At 47.2% G+C, this 19,949-nt stretch overlaps 1 protein-coding gene across 10 annotated transcripts in view; it reads left to right on the forward strand.

Annotated features, from left to right (window-relative positions):
- RFX2 (regulatory factor X2) overlaps positions 1-19,942 on the forward strand; it is a 65,030-nt gene extending 45,088 nt beyond the window's left edge. For 7 of the 10 annotated variants that reach the window (XM_035348271.1, XM_035348268.1, XM_035348269.1 and 4 more), the window contains 12 exons: positions 633-814; positions 3,409-3,528; positions 8,795-8,910; positions 9,482-9,600; positions 9,924-10,036; positions 12,041-12,192; positions 13,049-13,158; positions 13,808-13,957; positions 15,433-15,641; positions 15,976-16,129; positions 17,739-17,781; positions 17,935-19,942. In XM_035348271.1, the coding sequence (XP_035204162.1) occupies positions 633-814; positions 3,409-3,528; positions 8,795-8,910; positions 9,482-9,600; positions 9,924-10,036; positions 12,041-12,192; positions 13,049-13,158; positions 13,808-13,957; positions 15,433-15,641; positions 15,976-16,129; positions 17,739-17,781; positions 17,935-18,044 (1,578 nt within the window). In that variant the 3' untranslated portion in view covers positions 18,045-19,942. The remainder of the gene's footprint in view (positions 1-632; positions 815-3,408; positions 3,529-8,794; positions 8,911-9,481; positions 9,601-9,923; positions 10,037-12,040; positions 12,193-13,048; positions 13,159-13,807; positions 13,958-15,432; positions 15,642-15,975; positions 16,130-17,738; positions 17,782-17,934) is intronic. The other 3 variants (XM_035348273.1, XM_035348275.1, XM_035348272.1) reach the window with 2 other exon arrangements.
- The last annotated feature ends 7 nt before the right edge of the window (positions 19,943-19,949 follow it).

The raw sequence follows: 19,949 nt of genomic DNA on the forward strand, positions 1-19,949 counted from the left end.
CTGTGCTGCCATTTTGTGCCTGACCTGCTCTCTGAGACTGCCTGGATATAAATAATTTATATCTAATTGCAAACTTTAATCAACAGAAATGTCAGAGGAAGTTTGGACAACCATTTTGTTAAAAATAATAAGCAGAATCCCCTCAGATTGTCAACTTTCGTTTGTTAACCATTTACAGGTAGAGGAACAGCTGCAAATATGCCAATCTTCATATTAATAAAAACTTTGCAGCACATTTGTTTCCCCTAAAATTTATTCATCCTAGGTAGTATTTTAGCATCTTCATTCCTAGAAAACATGAGTGCTTACAGCTTTATTTTGGTCCCACATGAGTTAATCCAAATGTAAGATAGACACTGCAACGGCAGGCAGATTTTTGTGCTATTGCAAAATCTGATAACATTTTTGTTTGGGTAATTAGCTTTGGTCAGTGTCCTTTTACTCTTCTAAAAATGCAGTTGGCATAAATATCACTGATATGAATGAACTACATAGTGTTAAGTTCTGTTAAACTCCTGATGTCAGACACATGCTCCTGACATTAAGCATCCATGTTGTTTTATGTAGCCTGTTCTGGCTCTCATTTAGACTTTCTCACATTCTTTCTTGATTTATGTCTTCCATGCCTAAAGCTCCAGTGGTTGTTGGACAACTATGAGACAGCAGAAGGCGTTAGCCTTCCCAGGAGCTCTCTGTACAACCACTACCTGCGGCACTGCCAGGAGCACAAACTGGACCCGGTGAATGCCGCTTCCTTCGGAAAACTCATCCGGTCAGTGTTCATGGGGCTGAGGACTCGCCGCCTGGGAACCAGGTTGGTATGGAATGGTGAACAGGGAAGCAGCTTGCTTCCCCTTTCCTGCTGCTTGTGCCATTACTTCTGAAAGAGCCGGGAAGCAGCGTTGCTCCAGGGACCCCAGTCAAGTCCAGTGTTATCTTGCACTGTGTTAAACACTGTCCTGCAGGCAGTGGATGAGCTGGAGGTGTTCTCAATGTGCTTTCGGTAGCAAGATGCAAGCAGGCAAGGGATGCTGGCTGGGTTGTCAGAGGTGAGGAGTGGCAGGCTCCTGAACTCAGCTGCATCTTGCCTTCCCCTACCATGTGCGTGGCTGCCAGGGCACTGCACTGCTCCCTGTAGAAGGGGTTAATTAAAAGCAAAAATTTAATATAGCTGCTAATTTCTGAAAATCTACCAAGTGTAATTTAGAAAGCACAGGTCTTTCTTCTGAGATGTATAGAAATTACCAAGCGTTGTGTTGTGGAAAAAAAAAAAAAAAGCTATTCTAAAGCACAGAAGTAATTTCCGTGTTCTGTGAAGCAAAGCTACTTTCTGAACATGAATCAGCAGCATGAGAAGTTTGACAATAAAGTTAATTTCAGACATGTTCTGGGGCTCTGGTGACAACACATTGTCCAGTCACGCATCTGAATTTGATCTAACCCCATTTCCAAGGGAGTCTAAGAATATTTTATTTGAACCCAGGCTGCTTCTCATTCCATTACTGTCTCACAAAGATGAAGTCCCTCTTGATCATGATTGCCACTGTCAGCTGCAGAGCCCAGCATTCTGCTGCAGGGCAGCGGTTCGTCCCCTTTGGGACCAGGAAAGTTCTCTATCACAAGTGGCAACAGAACCTGTGTCCAAAACCATGACGCAAACAAGGTGTGCAGTCATCCTAGCACAGATTTAGATAGCTTATTTCTGAAATTTACAAAGCAGCAGGCTGAATCTTGTGACAACTGTTTGTTTTAAACATCAAAGTTCCATATAGCATTACAAAAGAAGGAAAACTTAAAAAAGTATACTTGCTGCAAAGGCATATGTCCTTCAAGGGAACATCCAAAGTATATGCACAGACAATACAGCTGACTCTGCATTTTATCCCAGCTTCTAATTTTACCAAGTAGCTAATACACTAGAGAAACAGTGATTGCTCTGATTGTATAACTTTTTATAATAAAATTAAAGCCTGGATGACTGGGCTTTCAGAGGAGAACAAAACCAGATGTGTCTGGAGCATTCCACAGTTGGAATGGGGAGGTAACAGTCATGGGAAGAGCAGGGGAGAGTTTGGATTTCTGTAGATGGGTTCAAGTGTAAGTGTACTGAAGTAATTTCTTCAGAGGAGTAAAATGCTTTAGACCTATCAAGGAAGGAAAATTTCAAAGTCCCAACAGCTGCCCTAGAAACCTGCAACTTCTGTTTTGTGACCTAAAAGCTTATTGAACTTGGAAACAAAAATAGCCAGAAAGTAGAGTTTCTGACCAGCAGCATTCTGGTATTTCACAATTGATTTCACTGAAATCTAGAATAAAAGATTGGAATGAAAAACACTCTGTGGAAATTACAGAATGTTTTAGTTCAGTTTATGATAATGCTACTTACTTTCATATCATTCTATATTAAGGTTGTAAATTATCTAGTAGTGCCTATTTTCTTTTGTAAAAATAAGGTGATTGATGGCCAGTTCTTAGAATTTTAAACTTATTTTTATATCTATCTCCTGTGGCATAAATATTAGGTGTTTATTATATGTTCTTCTTTTGTAAAATTTTGGGCAATGACATCCTGAAGTCCATCACTAAAGGGTTGTGGTTAACCTTGAAAATAGGTTGTTAAACAACAACAAAAACACATAAAATTCAAAATGTGGGTGCTTGAAAGGGTACGATACACCTCCATAAATATTGAAACAGCTGTCCACCATTGTGGACTTGGAAAATTCTATTTTGTTGGGAAAACTTGATTTGACACATCTGTCTGATGTGATGGATGGAAAGAATTTCTCCTGAGGAGTATCACAGCAGCTTTAAGGACCAGCAATGGAAAAAGAAGTGTAGCCACTTTTGCTTACAAAAAGCTTTCAGTTTTTTACAAAACTGTAAAATGAGCAACTCCCAAGACAAAAGCAGATCAAAACTTCTTGCCGTTGCTGCAAAAGTGCATGCAACAGAGAGATGGCTTTCCTATTACAGTTGACCATTCGGTCAGGCTTGTTTTTCATCCAACTCTAGATAAAGATGGAAGATTTGTTTTTATATAAAAGCAAGTTCTTAAACTCTAATCAAAGGGCAAAGTGTCCCTTGAGGTCTCTGTCATTCTGTTTAATAACACTTTGTATTGTAACACTTGTCAGTTCTTCTCCAGTTACCACTGGTTACTTGGAACAAACTTTGCCAGATTTTAAGTGTGGATATCACTGAACTTTGCGACATGTTCTTCTAAATTTCATAGGGGATGATGGTATTCATTAGTTCAGCCATTCAAACAGTGCTTGGCAGCAAACAAACGTGCACTTGTAAGAAGTGTGTGTATTGTCAAAACAAGCCCAGGAGTAAATTGCAGGGCTACGGTGTTGGTTCCATTGACCTGCTGGCACTGAGCAATTTCAACGCTGATACTTGCAGGGGAAACTCCAAATATCATTATTATGGGATTCGTCTGAAGCCTGAGTCTCCACTGAACCGCTTGCAGGAGGACACGCAGTACATGGCCATGAGGCAGCAGCCCATCCACCAGAAGCAGAGGTAGGAGCTCCTGGCCCCTTGGGGCTGGGTGTGCTTGGGGTTAGGGGGCGCACGTTGGGATGGGGCAAATCCGAGTGCTGCTGAAGTGCCAGAGCCCATAGCTGAGCTGTTGGAAAGGTACTGGCCAGTCTGAGTACTGGAAGGGTCAAAGGGAAATTCTGGCTCGCCAAACTGCATTTATCTGCATGTTCTGTTTGCCAGTGGCTTGAATTCAGCCTGCTGCTGTGGAGACTACTACGGTATGTACCGCTTCTCACTGCATCCCCATGACTCAGTAGTTTAGGACTTCAGCTCTGGAGTTATTTGTGCCTCATCAGAAGAAAGGACATATGGCTTATGTTGGTTTATTTATTTTTTATTATTATTTTATTTTATGTTTTGGTGTAGCAGTGCAAGTTAGACAGTGCCATGGTTAGTCTTGTGTCTGAGGAATTTGGAACTATCTCCTGGAAGCGTTAACACTTCTAGTTCTTGCTGAAGTGAAGAAGGAGCAGAAGAATTTATTTCTTCAGCTCCCAAACAGAAAGCAAATCTAAAATCAGCTCTGGAGTGTGTACTCTGGCACCCACTCCAGCTCTGCTTCTCGTTTTCTTTTTCTTCCCTTTTTTTTTTTTTTTTTTTTTTTCCTGTCACCTTGGGCAAACTTCTTAACCCCTTTAATCCTCTCCCAGGGAGAACTTTTCAAAAGGAGGTTCTCATTCTCAATCTTGAGCTGGTAATCACAGAATCACAGAATTTCTAGGTTGGAAGAGACCTCAAGATCATCGAGTCCAACCTCTGACCTAACACTAACAGTCCCCACTAAACCATATCCCTAAGCTCTACATCTAAACGTCTTTTGAAGACTTCCAGGGATGGTGACTCCACCACCTCCCTGGGCAGCCTGTTCCAATGCCTCACAACCCTTTCAGTAAAGAAGCTCTTCCTAACATCTAACCTAAAACTCCCCTGGCGCAACTTTAGCCCATTCCCCCTCGTCCTGTCACCAGGCACGTGGGAGAACAGGCCAACCCCCACCTCTCTACAGCCTCCTTTACGGTATCTGTAGAGAGCGATAAGGTCGCCCCTGAGCCTCCTCTTCTCCAGGCTAAATAAGCCCAGCTCCTTCAGCCGCTCCTCGTAGGACTTGTTCTCCAGGCCCCTCACCAGCTTCGTCGCCCTTCTTTGGACCCGCTCAAGCACCTCGATGTCCTTCTTGTAGCGAGGGGCCCAAAACTGAACACAGTACTCGAGGTGCGGCCTCACCAGAGCCGAGTACAGGGGGACGATCACCTCCCTAGCCCTGCTGGTCACACTATTTCTGATACAAGCCAGGATGCCGTTGGCCTTCTTGGCCACCTGAGCACACTGCTGGCTCATATTCAGCCGACTGTCCACTATCACTCCCAGGTCCTTCTCTGCCTGGCAGCTCTCCAACCACTCATCTCCCAGCCTGTAGCTCTGCTTGGGATTATTACGCCCCAGGTGCAGGACCCAGCACTTGGCCTTGTTAAACTTCATGCAGTTGACCTCAGCCCATCGGTGCAGCCTATCCAGATCCTCCTGCAGAGCCTTCCTACCCTCGAGCAGATCGACACATGCACCTAACTTGGTGTCATCTGCAAACTTACTGAGGGTGCACTCAATGCCCTCGTCCAGATCATTGATGAAGATGTTAAAGAGGACCGGCCCCAGCACCGAGCCCTAGGGGACGCCACTAGTGACTGGCCTCCAACTGGACTTGACTCCATTTACCACAACTCTCTGGGCCCGGCTATCCAGCCAGTTTCTAACCCAACGAAGCGTGCGCCAGTCTAAGCCAAGAGCAGCCAGTTTCTTGAGGAGAATGCTGTGGGAGACGGTGTCAAAAGCCTTGCTGAAGTCAAGGTAGACCACATCCACAGCCTTTCCCTCGTCCACCCAGCGCGACACTTTGTCATAGAAGGAGATCAGGTTCGTCAAGCAGGACCTGCCTTCCATAAACCCATGCTGACTGGGCCTGATCGCCTGCTTGCCCTTCAAGTGCCGCATGATGACTCCCAAGAGGATCTGCTCCATGAGCTTCCCTGGTACTGAGGTCAAACTGACAGGCCTGTAGTTCCCCGGGTCAGCCCTCCGGCCCTTCTTGTAGATGGGCGTCACATTCGCTAGCCGCCAGTCAGCTGGGACCTCCCCCGATAGCCAGGACTGCTGATAAATGATGGATAGTGGCTTGGCCAGCTCCTCTGCCAGTTCTCTCAGTACCCTTGGGTGGATCCCATCCGGCCCCATCGACTTGTGCACATCCAAGTGCCGCAGCAGGTCACCAACCAGTTCTTCGTGGATGGTGAGGGCCACATCCTGCTCCCCATCCCCTTCCACCAGCTCAGGGTACTGGGAATCCAGAGAACAACCGGTATTGCCGCTAAAGACTGAGGCAAAGAAGGCATTGAGCACCTCCGCCTTTTCCTCATCTCTTGTAACTAAGTTTACCCCTGCATCCAGTAAAGGATGGAGATTCTCCTTTGTCCTCCTTTTTGTGTTGATGTATTTATAAAAGCGTTTTTTGTTATCTTTAACGGCAGTAGCCAGATTGAGCTCCAGATGAGCTTTGGCCTTCCTAATTTTGTCCCTGCACAGCCTCGCTACATCCTTATAGTCCTCCCTAGTGGCCTGCCCACTTTTCCAAAGATTATAAACCCTCATTTTTCTCCTAAGCTCAAGCCACAGTTCTCTGTTCAGCCAGGCTGGTCTTCTTCCCCGCTGGCTCATCTTTGGGCACATGGGAACAGACCGCTCCTGCGCCATTAGGATTTGCCTCTTGAAGAGCGCCCAGCCTTCCTGGACCCCTCTGCCCTTCAGAACCGCCTCCCAAGGGACTCTACCAACCAGTGTCCTGAGCAGCCCAAAGTCAGCTCTCCGAAAGTCCAGTACAGTGGTTTTACTGGTTCCCTTCCTGGCCTCGCCAAGAATAGTGAACTCCACCATTTCGTGGTCACTCTGCCCAAGACAGCTCCCGACAATCACATCCTCCACCAGTCCTCACTAGGCTCACTAATCAGCTGCGTCAGGAAGCTATCTTCCACTTTCTCCAGAAACTTCCTAGACTGCTTTCTCTGGGCTGTGTTGTGCTTCCAGGATATGTCAGGGAAGTTGAAGTCCCCCACGAGTACAAGCGCTGAAGATTTCGCAACTTCTGCCAGCTGCCTGTAGAACTCCTCATCCGTCTCCTCGTCCTGGTTCGGCGGTCTGTAACAGACCCCGACCAGGACGCTAGCCTTGTCCCTGCCGATCCTAACCCAAAGGGACTCGATCTTGTCATTCCTAGCCTCGAGTTTTACAACATCGAAAGACTCTCTAATATAGAGAGCCACACCGCCACCCCTTCTGTGCTGTCTATCCCTTCTGAAGAGCCTATAGCCAGGCATCGCAGCACTCCAGTCATGAGACTGGTCCCACCACGTTTCCGTGATGGCAACCAAGTCGTAGCCTGCCCGCTGCACGATGGCTTCCAGCTCCTCCTGTTTGTTACCCATGCTGCGTGCATTGGTGTAGATGCACTTCAGCTGGGCCATTACCTTATTCCCCGGCCTTGCTATTGTTCCCCCTGGCACAGCTCCAACAATCCTTGCTTCACCCCCATCCCCCTTCTTACCTAGTTTAAAGCCCTATCAATGAGCCCCGCCAGCTCCTGGCCAAGGATCCTTTTTCCCCTAAAGGATAGGGACCCGTCTACGGCCATCAGACCAGGTGCTGAATAAACTGCCCCATGGTCGAAAAACCCAAGATCTCTGCGTTGGCACCAGCCCCGGAGCCACGTGTTCAACAGGTGGGCTTTCCTGGTCCTCTCCGTACCCCTCCCTGTCACCGTAGGGATGGACGAAAGCACTACCTGCACTCCCGCTCCGTCCACTAACCGTCCCAGCCCCCTAAAGTCTCTTTTGATTGCCTTCAGGCTTCTGTCTTCAATGTCGTCACTGCCCGCCTGGACTATCAGAAGAGGATAATAATCAGAGGGGCGTACCAGGTTGGGAAGCTTCCTGGCAACGTCCCTGACCCTGGCCCCAGGGAGGCAGCAGACTTCCCTACGGGTAGGGTCAGGCCGACAAATAGGGCCCTCTGTTCCCCTAAGGATAGAGTCTCCCACAACAATCACCCTTCTTTCTTTCTTGATGGAGGCAGTCCTGAGGCGTGGAGTCGACCTCCTCGCCCTAGGCATCCTCCTGGGAACACTTTCTACCTCTTCCTCAGTTGCTGTTGATCTCTCAGTCTCCAGGGCCTCAAACCTGTTGCGTAAGGGCACCTGGGAAGGTGGGGCCGGAAGGGGAGGGCATCGCCTGCCATGTCGAGCAGGGACCTGTCTCCATTCCTCCTCAACTCCCAGATCCCCTCCCTCTGCCCGACGGCGACAAGGCAGGGGCTCCACCCCCATTTGGGGTGTTTCAGCCCGGTACCTCTCCTTGAGGCCCTGCAGGGAGTTACTCCACAAGTCTATCTCCCGCTCACACTCCCTGATGGCCCTCAACCTCTCCACCTCCTCCTTGAGCTCCGCCACCACGCGGATCAGGTCATCCACCTGCTCGCACCTCACGCACGCAGCGTCTCTGCCTCCCGCCGATGGCAGCAGCAGGCTCTGACACTCCCTGCATCCGGTGACCTGAACCGCTGCATTCTTTAACGGGCAGTCGGTCTGGGTGTGTACCGACCTCCTGGAGAGCCCACCGTGCCTGGTGGAGACCATTATCGCCTAGCTAACGACTGTCGTTAGGAGGTGTTCGTGTGGGCAGGCGATTGCTCTCCGCCCTGCCTGCGCGAACTGCCGCGCTAACTGCCGCGCCACTCCCCTCTGACGCGCCACGCCCTGTTTGCCCGTCCTGTTCGCCGCGCTCCTGGTCGCTCACGCTCCCTAGGGGCTGCTTTTGAACGGCCGGGGAGGGGGCGCTGCTGGCTCCGCCTTCGCCTCGTCAGCCTCCCTCACGAGGGCTGCCGGGTCCTGGCGGCTCCCTGAAGTCGGCTCGATGCCGGAAAATCAGCCCTGCCTGGCCCGATCCCCCGCTCCGCTGCAGAACGCGTCTGCTCCGGAGCCGATCGCCTCGGCAAAAAGTCGAATATAAATGGTCTGCCCTCAAAATGCTGGCCTTGACTGTAACGTCACATATTACATGATGAGTGCATATAACTTCTTAAATAAGCACTCTACAGCATCATGAATTTGTAGGTGTCCTTGTCTTTCACAGTATGACTGTGAAAGTAACGTGTATGTGTTTGCTTGTGCCTGTGTAAATATGAAGGCATGCTCTAAATGTAGGTACAGACCGGCGCAGAAGATGGATGGCATGGCAGAAACTGGGTCCAACAGCAACCTTCACACTACCCCGGAGCAATCAGTTGCTGCTCAAAGTCAGCATCATCAGCAGTTCATAGGTGAGGAGACTGCTTTGATGGCTTCAATGTCTCATGGCTGCAATGTTCATTTGACTACAGAAGATCCATACAAGGCCTCTGCTTGGGAAACAGGTTCTGCTTGTGGTTTTGCTGGTCATAGATCTACATGTTTCCATAATCGCCAGTAGAGATACAAAATCCCAGCCAGTTCCAAGCGTTATCTGAAATAAAAGCACTCTTGATATATCGGCTATCCAGTTGTACTGTCCATTGTACTCCCAAATTTCCAAAGAGTCTTTTTCAGGCTTTGGAGAAAATATAATGGGAAGCACATTAGATTAGGACAATGTATTCTTGTTTCTTTTATTACAAAGAGAAAGAAACCATTCTTCTTTCCATGCTGAATATATGGACTGCAGTTGTTTACTTTTTGCCCATTGTAATGGTATGCACCAGGGAAGTACTAGACTATCAGTCTCATTTCACCAGTTTCATCATCAGATGAAACATGAAAGACAGCCTCTGGTGACAGCAGCATCTTGTACTTGACTGCAGTCTTGAGTAACTGAGTGTTTCTCATTTTGGACATCTTTCCTGTCTTTTTCCCCAGATGTAACCCATGTCTTTCCTGAGTTCCCAGCCCCTGATCTAGGCAACATCCTCCTACAAGAAGGGGTCTCCATGAATGACGTGAAAACTCTGCAGCTTCTTTACAGGCGCCACTGCGAGGTGATTACTTTGAATATTTTTAATTGATTTATTAAATGATATGGGACATTATTAATGTGCTCTTCTCACATCCTGCTCTCAGGAAAAGCTCGAACATCATAGGGAATGTGTGATTTGTTAGGTATTGCAACTCAGATATTGCACTTAAAGTTGTCTCTTCATTGTGTGACCTGTTTTATGTTATGTTGATTATTAAAACAATGCACTTCCAGTTGTTTTTCTTGTAAATTGTTTAATCTAAATGGCAGTACATGAAATTTATGCTGACCCTATGTGACAAGATGCTAACAGAGCAGTTAATGAGATGTGTTCTTTGTTGTTAGGCAACTTTGGATGTTGTAATGAACCTTCAGTTTCATTACATTGAGAAACTGTGGCAATCCTTCTGGAGTCCTAAAACACCATCTAGTGATGGCTCTGCTGCCCTGCCATCCAGGTACTTCGATTATTTCTGAATGATGCACTTTTTGTGGTATTTTATCTTTTATAAACGCATGAAGTGTTTTCAGCTTCACTAGACATTTTGAATACATTGTAGGATTTGAAAATATCTTCTTCCTTGCAGAATCATTATAAAGAGTGTCAGAAGTTTAACATTGTAATGTCCACACAAAGTGCAGACCTCAGAGGAAAGCATCTGCTGATGTACATCTATGACATGCTTTATGCCTCCTGTAACAAATGCTAATCCAAAATAGAGGGAGAATTTAGATGAATGAGAATGGGATGCTGCTTTTGTAATTGTTCAACAGGAACAGAAAGTTACAGTTCTGTGCCATTAAATATCTGTGTAGCATGACATCTCAGACACTGAGGTTTTAGTGAAAACTAGGCTGGCTCGCTTATTTGGGTGGCCATCCAAATCTTTAAGTGTCTCATGTCTTGAGGAAGATAATGACAAACTGAGCTACTCTGATCCTGGCTTTGTATTTTTGTCTGGCTCGTTGTTATTGCCTATTCTTCTTCCTTTATGCTTTGGTAGACGGGAAATAAGTGGAAATAGAATTGAAAAGGTGAAGGTTTCTTGTTAAAAAGTGTATTGAAATCTTATGTTGTCCACTTACACTAATTATACAAAGATTTCAGATACTGATGTTTTATATTCAGAAGAAAAATGGTAAAAGTTTGAATATTAAGGCAATACCCCATAATCATCTCTAGAATATGGCCCTGTTACTCTCAGTAGATGTTATCCGATGGATATTTTGGTGCATAGAATGCACTGTTTGATGGTTTCAAAAACCTTTTTACTTAAGGGTATATCTGCAAGGCATATGGCAACACATCAGAGAGCTGTGCTAGTTGCGAGTAGATTCACGTGGATACTGGAGGCAGCGTTTCTGCAGAGCTCTATCTAAACTAGCATGTCTTGGTAGGGCAGTGTGCTCTAGTACCTCTGCATGCCACTGATAATCAAGATAGGTAAAGAAAGCATTCTGTCCCCCATTTTATATATATATAAACATAAAAGTGAAGTATTATCAAAGTGCCAAGCTGATTGAAAATATGATAAAATGCAGAACCTGGTTCCACTTAACAGAAAGTTTAGGTGCTTGGTGGCTGATTTTTCCATGTGAGTGTTCTAGGAGTATGCCTGTTTAGTTCATTTACTAAAACTGCTCAGACAGAGGGTATAAGTACCTCCTTATAGTATGTCAAAGGTTTGGCTTTAATTTCTTTGATGTCATGCATGGGAAAAGTTCCCTGCAAGTTCCCAGTTCCCAGTGTAGTGTCTTAATAGCTCTGGCAGCTCTTGGTGCTCTGGTGGTGCATTAAGGCTTCAGTTTCCTCTGCTTATTGTTTAACCAAATATCTTCTGCCTTAATCATGCATAAAAAGTTTCCATACATCTATAAAGTGAAATTAATGCAGACTCGATTGACTTCATTCAGCTGGAGACAATCTGCTCTATTCTCATCACACCCCAAATCTTTTTCCTTATGAAAGCATTCTGCATTTAAAGGTGCTGAACACCTTGAAGCTGTTTGCAGTGTCTATCAACAATGGCTAATATGCTCAAAGAGCACTGGCTGCAAACATTTGTCACCCTTGCCACAGAACAGTTTAGAGCAGAGGGAAGAGGAGAAAGGTGTGAAGGGTTTGGAAATTGCTGCAGCTATTGCTGAAGAATCTGTGCTGAAGGACAGTTGCCAGAAACACATGAACATGCATGCACTGTGAAAGGCAAGTGAGGCTGAAGATGGAGGAAGCAAAGGGAGGCCAAGCATAAGGAGATAAATATTTGAGGTAAAACTGCAGTCAGAGGTCTGAATGTATAGACAGAGAGGTCCTTGCAGAGTCAAAGAAGATCAGTCCAACATCTTCTTTTGAAAGAAATGTGAATTGTTGGTGTTTTGTGCTAAAAACTGACATTAGAAATCCAGGTGAAGTGTGAACACATGGAGAACCACCTTCTAATGCTGTCTCCTTTTTCATGCAGCGAAGAAGAACACGGAGGAACCCTCCCAAAAGATAAGCTGATCACTCTGTGTAAATATGAACCTATCCTCAAGTGGATGAGAAGTTGCGATCACATCTTGTACCAGGCCCTGGTGGAAATTCTCATCCCAGATGTGCTCCGACCAGTGCCCAGTGAGTATCTGCAGTGAGACTAGGAGGACATCGGTAATCCTGCCTCCTGCTCAGCTCTGGCTCCTTGCTGGATTGCTCCTGAGTCACCGGATATCTGGAGAACAGCAATCCATGACTCACGCTGGCTGGCTACCACTTGCCGCAAAGATTTCCATTGTAGAAGCTGATTTAGACATCTTTGTTTTGAATACAAGCTAATATTTTTTGGCTAAAGCATTATACCTTCTACAGCATTGCTCTGTATAGACAGTATTTGTGGCCCCTGGAAATTCCCAGGTTTTTTAAAATTTGGTTCATTGCATATCACATCTCCTGCTTTGGCTGTGAGTCAAGGTAAAATCAGAGACTTAATGCACCACAAGCTGTTGTAAGTGTGGCTAATCCTTGTGAGATGTTTCCTTGGAGATAGTATCTTTGTTTATATAGGACCATGTTGTCCCGTACTGCACCTCCTGGAAACCTGGGGTCATCTTTCATTTGGGAGATTAGTGGTGGGGTATGGAGGGTTTTCCATCTGATTTGGCTGCTCATTGAGGTGTGTGCATCAGTCTCCCCAAGGCCACAGGTTGGCCACAGGCTGGGCTGTAGAACCATGTCCCTCTGAGATGCTGCTGTCAGTATGCGTGCTGGGGCACATGTGTGTCTCAGCATTTGCATGTCTCAGCATTTGGAAAATGCTCAGATGAGCCACAAATAAGAAAACGAGCTGTGTGAGTGCATTTTGGGACCTGGCTTATTTCCAGGATGCTGAACTGAGATTGCAGCTACCAAATCAGTGACTGTGCTTTCCACAGCCGTCCTGAGCTAGAAAAGCGGTGTATAAAGACAATGTGGAACAGCCTTTGTAACTCTGCAGACTTCTTTGCAGGCACACTTACACAGGCAATCCGTAATTTTGCCAAGAGTTTGGAAGGGTGGCTGATGAATGCAATGAGCGAATTCCCACCCCAGATTGTCCAGACAAAGGTAAGTGGAGGGAGCATGTTGCAGGTCAAGGAGATGAATTGAGTGTGTGTGCATGTTGTGCTTTCCCACAGTGACTGGAAATCACTACTGGGGTTTGGCTATGTGTACTCCAAACTAACACGGTGTAATGAATAATTCTGAACAAGGAGCGGGAGAGAGGCGGGGCAACTCTTTTGTAACAAGCCGATGATGCTCTGTCTATTGAGCCATTCCCATGCCCTGAAATTGCAGACAAGGCTTTCTGGAAGAAAATGTTTGCACTGGAATGATGCTCTCCTACTAGAAAGTGCAGGACACCTCACAGACTGAATGGCATTGCAGAGATGGAATATAAGGCTCCTACTCCCCCTCTCATAACACCATGGATTCTTGTAGCCTGTCCCTAGCTTGCCAATGTGGGACGCAGAATGTGAAACCTTCTAGTTTTAAAGAAAAAGAAATGTAGAGGCTGTTTTGCAAGATGCAGTAGACACTGCAAAAGTGCTGTTGGAGAGTGCATGTCTGCACGTTAGACAGCAGTGTGGGGGAGACTGTGCAGGTTATGCCAGCTGATGTGGGCTGCATGCTTGAGCTCAGCGTTGAGAAAAGTTTGTCCCTGAGCCCCACAGCATCCTGGTCATGGTGCCCTGTGTGCTCTGCTGTGCTGCAGGTTGGGGTAGTTAGTGCCTTTGCACAGACGTTACGGAGATACACATCCCTGAACCACCTGGCTCAGGCTGCTCGTGCTGTGCTGCAGAACACTTCCCAGATAAACCAGATGCTCAGCGATCTCAATCGGGTCGACTTTGCCAATGTGCAGGTAACTTACAGTATCTTTTCCCGGGCAATGTTGTCAAGAACTGGGACTCTCTAATGAGGCCATTTGCTACTAACCAGCATCTTATTTCCAATATGAAAAAGCAATTAGGTAAACAATTTAACATAAGGTTTTGCTGTTACTTTTCCAGGTAAGTCTGCCATCTCATTGCAGATAGTGCAGAAAGTACTAAGAAACTTCTGTAATAAGTGCTACGACAAACAATAATATAGTTATAATAATAATAATATTGTACAGTGGTCAGGTGTGGAGGTTTTACTTGGGTGAGCAGCCGAGTTCCGCCACAGCCATGCTCTCACTCCCCCTCCTCAAAGGGGAAGGGAAATTAAATACCACATAAAGGGCTCAAGGGTTGAGATAAGGATGGGGAGATCACTAAACAATTATTGTGATGGGCAAAACAGACTCAGAGTAGGGAGACAGTAAGATTTATTGTCTATTACTAACAAGCTAGAGAAGTGAGAAACAAAGGAAAGAAACCAAAAGCACCTTCCCCCCCTCCACCCTCTTTCACCTTCTCCCCTTGAGCAGCACAGGGGAATGGGGGGAATGGGAGCTGTGGTCAGTCTATGGCACTTTGTCACCGCTGCTCCTTCTCGGTCACTCTCTTCCCCTGCACTGTGGGGTCCCTCCTACATCCTTCCTGAACTGATCCTGCGGGGGCTTCCCACAGGCTGCAGCTCTTCAAGAACTGCTCCAGATATGGGTCCGTACCATGGGGTCCATCCCTCGGGAGCAAACTGTTCCAACCTGGGTACCCACAGGCAGCAGCTCCCCCCAGACCCCTGCTCCTGTGTGGGCTCCTCTCCACAGGCTGCAGCTCCAGCCTGGAATCTGTACCTGCAGGGGTCCTCCACAGGCCACAGCCTCCATTGGTGCAGGCCCACCTGCTCCACCATGGTCTCCTCCACAGGCTGCAGCGTGGAACGCTGCTCCCCCGTGGTACTCCATGGGCTGCAGGGGGACAGCCTGCTTCACCATGGTCCTCACCACAGGCCGCAGGAGACTTCTGCTATGGCGCCTGGAGCACCTCTCTCCCTCCTTCCTCACTGACCTTGGTGCGTGCAAGGCTGTTCTTCACTCCTTTCTCTCTCCCCGCGGTGTTCCCCCCTTTTTTTTTTTTTTTTTTTTTTTTTTTTTTCCCTGTCCTAAATCTGCTCTCACAGATGTGCAAACAACATCACTTACTGGCCTGGCTCTGGTCAGCAGCGGGGCCCTTATCTAACATGGGTCAGCTTCTGGATTCTTCTCACAGAAGCCACCCCTATGCCCCCCTGCTACCAAAACCTTGCCACGTAAACCCATTACATCAGGACAGATTGGAGAAGATGTGTTTCAGAGCTTGTTTGGAGTCCTTGCCTACTAGAAATGAAGTTATATTCCTGGGCTGGGAAATACCAAGAACTGTGGAATAGAAGTCTTTGCAAGAGTGACTGTCAGCCCTTCTTCCTGAGCAGGAGCAAGCCTCATGGGTATGCCAGTGCGAGGAAGGCATGGTACAGAAGCTGGAGCAGGATTTCAAGCTCACTCTGCAACAGCAGAGCTCCCTGGACCAGTGGGCTAGTTGGTTGGATAATGTCGTTACTCAAGTCCTGAAGCCTCATGAGGGCAGTCCCAGCTTCCCAAAGGCAGCCAGGCAGTTCCTGTTGAAATGGTCTTTCTATAGGTACATTTTCTTTCTCGTTTCGGGGATATTTCTGTAACTGGCCTAGGGCATGCAAATATGTTTCTTGAAAAGCCAAAGTCAAGTTCTTTACACCCATGAAACTTTGGTTGACTGTTACTCTGCCCTGGTGCAGAAAGGAGTGTTGTCACCTGTCACCTGTATCCATTTGGGATGGGGATAGGGTGCTCCATCAACTAATTTCTTAAAGTGCTTTTGATACTCTTTAGAAATAGAGCACCATATCCCATAGTACCCTCAGGGTCAAGAATTCACATCAGCCATGATGCAAGTGTAAAGCACATCCCAAATATTTTGTTTCCCTTCCATTCTCCAGCTCCATGGTGATCCGCGACCTCACCTTGCGCAGTGCTGCCAGCTTTGGTTCCTTCCACCTGATTCGCCTGCTCTATGATGAATACATGTTTTATCTGGTAGAGCATCGTGTTGCCCAGGCAACAGGGGAGACACCGATTGCCGTAATGGGAGAGGTGAGAATTGTTTATTCCCTAGTAACAAACCCAAACTAAGCAGCACATAAAGGGGCATGACTGGTTCACAAACAGCGCTGTGCCCTGAACATGTTTTATAACCATCTTTGCTGAAGGATTTACTGAGGTATTTTGAGTGCTTGGCACAAGGATCCAGCTACTTAAGCATCTTTTCTCATGGATTGCTAAAACCTGAGCTGATGCTTTTTGGGGCAGATGAGCATCAGCTGGGATTCAGAGGCCTGGAGGAGGGAGGAAATTGACCTACCCACTTCTGTCTGTGATCTTTGGGTACCAACCCTGATTTTAGGGGTCCTGCCATAGCCAAGTCTCGTCAAACACAAAACCTAACCAAAAGCAAAATGTCCAAAAGTTGCCTTCCCTACAATTTTCATTGGGTCTGTGCACATAACTTCTTCGGACCCCTCTGCAAACCCTAGAGCTGCATGCACAGTCGGCCACTCTCTCCATTTTTGATGTGAAGAAGAGAAATAAATGATAGGTGGTTGGCTTTTCAGTTTTTTATTTTTATTTTTTTTCATTACAAGTCAGACAGTAAGCATGGTGCCTGACTTGCAAACAGGTCCTGTCCTGCCTAGCTGAAGCTGCTTCCAACTTTTCATTCTGAAATGCCCAGATTTAAAAGGTCAACCTGTGAAAGCAATAAAGAAACTGCAGTTAGATTAAAAATGATCTCATTTGCTCCTTGAAGCTCATACTGTTTTCTTCTTTCCATGGAAAGAAGAAATGAATGTGAATGTGAATTCCCACTATTCCCTGCAAAACCTCTGTTTTCATTAATATTAAAGAAACATGAAAGGAAGAGAGTAAAACCTAGTTCTGGGAGACTTTCATCCTTTAGGTTTTGCTTCCCCTTCATTGAACACTTGCAATATTTCTGTTCTCCAGGAGAAGGCTGATTCTTCCTAGGAAAAGACAATGAATTGTATTCTTCCCTTTCCATTGCTCACATTATAATTCCTGCTGTCTTCAGTTCCTTCTGCTGCTCAACGCTGCATGACTTTCCAGCATTATTGTTACAGTACTTTAGTTTCAGACCTTATCACAGAGGGAGACGACACATCTCCAGAACCAAATATGTCACCGGCTCTCTGGTATCACTTGGTACTGTGGCCTTGCAAGCCAAAACACTTTCCTGGCATGAATGAAAGGACTTCACATAGAGCTGTGCAGAGTTGGAGTGCTGGTAGAGTCCAGGAGAGGTGAAAGCTGGCACATCTGAGCAGCTGCGTGATGTGCAGAGAGCTGGAGAAGTGGCACCATCCTTGTGCAGTGCCCTGACCAGGGGTTTGTGGCAGCACTTGGTCATGACGTGGGAGATAGAACACTTTCTCTTTATGCCGTTTTCCAAGAGCTTGGTCCTGTCCTGGACTTTTGTGTTTTATATTTGCCCAGAGGTTTAAATGAGAGCAGCAAACTTATCCCCAAAAGAAGTGGTTGTTTTTGCTTTCTGCTTTTTGCCACTGGCACTGCTTGTGGTTTCTCTCAAGTGCTTAAACTGCTTGTTAGAAATGCTTGGAAACAGATGCCAGCAGGTGCCTTGGGTGTCCATAATCCTTACTTACCTTGTAACTCCTTTCTCTTTCAGTTCAGTGACCTCACATCCATGTCCCCAACACTTCTGGACAAAGGTACCTCCTCTCCCTTGAGGGAAGTCCTGCGGGGCTGGGGTTGAGTCACTGTGGGAGGGGGAACCTTGTGCTGGCTCTTCCACCCCACTCCACTGGGGAAAAGGACTTCTTGTCCCTAGGGACCGCTCTGAGTCTGAGCCCTGTCCTTTGCAGATGACATCAGTGATCTGGGCAGCGAGGTGGACACAGATTCCCGGAGTGTGGGGGAGCCACTCGTGAAGCGAGAACGCAGCGATGCCGGCCACCCGCTGCAGGAGATCTAACACGGGGACTTGGCTTTTCTCTGGCTGGACGAAGTTTGATCTGCAAGCCTGAGTCTCCCTGTGTCTGCGCTACTAGTGCCTCTTAGTTTCTCTTTACGTTTACTGCTGTTTGAGGAAGGGCTGTGGGTGGTGAGACAGGATGGGTGGTGGGAGGGGACTGCGCTTTGTCCATGTGCGAAGAGCGTGCGGGATGGATGCCTGCCTGCCTCCTGCTCTCTGCCAGCAGCAGCAGTAGCATGGCTGCTTTGTGGAGGGTGAAGGTCCAAAGTCTGCTAAAGAGAGTGCAAAGCCTCCATGGTTCATGACGAATTGGACGTGCCTGGTGAGGAGAGGCTGTGCCCAGCCAAATGAGGGCATGATGGAGGGGCACATGAGGCTTTCTCTTTCAGGGAAAGTGGTTTGGGTTCCTTCCCCGCTTCTCAGACTTCACTGTGATACAAACTTGAACCAATCAGTGCCCAAGAGGAAGGAAAAATGCCTGACCCTTCTCCTACAGACTTACAAGACTTGCTGTCCTGGCTCTGACTTCGCCAAATCGTTTGTGCTGGGCACACACATACTGTGCATCTCTTGAACCCACCCGGGGGACTCCGGGCTGTGCTGTGACCTGGTCCCTGCAGAGCAGTGCACGATGCGCTCTGGGACTATGGGACAAGCGCTCCCCGCTGCACCTGTGTCTTGCCAGCTGTGTGTTCCATCTGCGAATGATCCTGGGACAATGTCAGGCCAACTCAAGATACCAAAGGACTCTGAGGACACAGCAGCTGGCCACAAAGCTGGCTCTGATGCCCATGACCATGAGATGGGGATGTCCCCATTCTCACCAGGGTACCCACGCATGATCCCACACCCTGAGCTCCCAGAAGGTTCTGTACAATTCTTGCTTGATGTCTTGCTAAAATACTGACATGGCCCCGCACATGGGCCTGTGTCCAGAGCACGGGCGAGGGGTGTGCGACCACAGTGCCTTAGGGTGGGCAGCGTGCCTGCTTCCCGCAGTGCTCAGCCCTGGCCCTGCAGCAGCGAGGGGCTCTCTATGTGCCCTGGCCAGCACCATGCTCAGCACTGTGGTGGCATTTCCCTCACTGCTTCGCTTCTCCTGCTCCCGCACTGGCTCCTGCAGGGCTGAGCCGGGGCTCTGACCCCACGAGGTCCATGTGGTCGCCGATGGCGGGGCTGGTGAGGGGGCTGTCATCAAGCCAAACTGCAAAAACAAAGCCCCAGGGCAAACCTGTCTGTGAATAAAGGCCGTGTCATAAATAGCTTTTATTATAATTATTTCTAATGATGTTTTATACGGTATCTGATGTGAGCTTTTCCAGGGGCCTTGTGTACATTTGCATATCAGAGTGTATTCTATCCAAATATAATATTTACTCATTCAAAGTGGTACTAAGATAGACTTTAAGACAAATTGCTAATGGAAAGTAAAAAGAAAGTGTGTACAGTGGCACATCTTTCCCTCTTACTGTCCTGTGCTGTTGTCTGTCAGGGTGATGTCTGTCTGTAAACGTCTCATATCAAAGTAGCAGGAGATAACTGAGAAAGCTGGATATATTTGTAAATAATGACAATGAATACTCCCTGGGTCAGTGTCTGCACTTCAGATCCTGCTGATGAGATCAAGTGGTCAAAAAACAACAACTGAGCAACCAAGTCTTATACTCCCCTGCTCCCACAGAGTGTGAAAACTCCAGCTGGTGCATTGGCTCTTCTTTGCAGCCCCTACTGACTGAAGCCAGCCACCTCCTGCTCACCATGGACATGCAAGCAAGATGCTCTGGAACAGTGCAGCACCGTGCAAGGAGTCTGAATAACCACCTAAACCCCACATGCACAAAATTCCCAGCTAAACCTGAATAGCAATAAACATATATCAAGTGCTCAGGCCTGTACAATAGTTGT

This window comes from Oxyura jamaicensis, chromosome 28 (assembly GCF_011077185.1).
Source record: "Oxyura jamaicensis isolate SHBP4307 breed ruddy duck chromosome 28, BPBGC_Ojam_1.0, whole genome shotgun sequence".
In the NCBI taxonomy this organism is placed as follows: Eukaryota; Metazoa; Chordata; class Aves; order Anseriformes; family Anatidae; genus Oxyura; species Oxyura jamaicensis.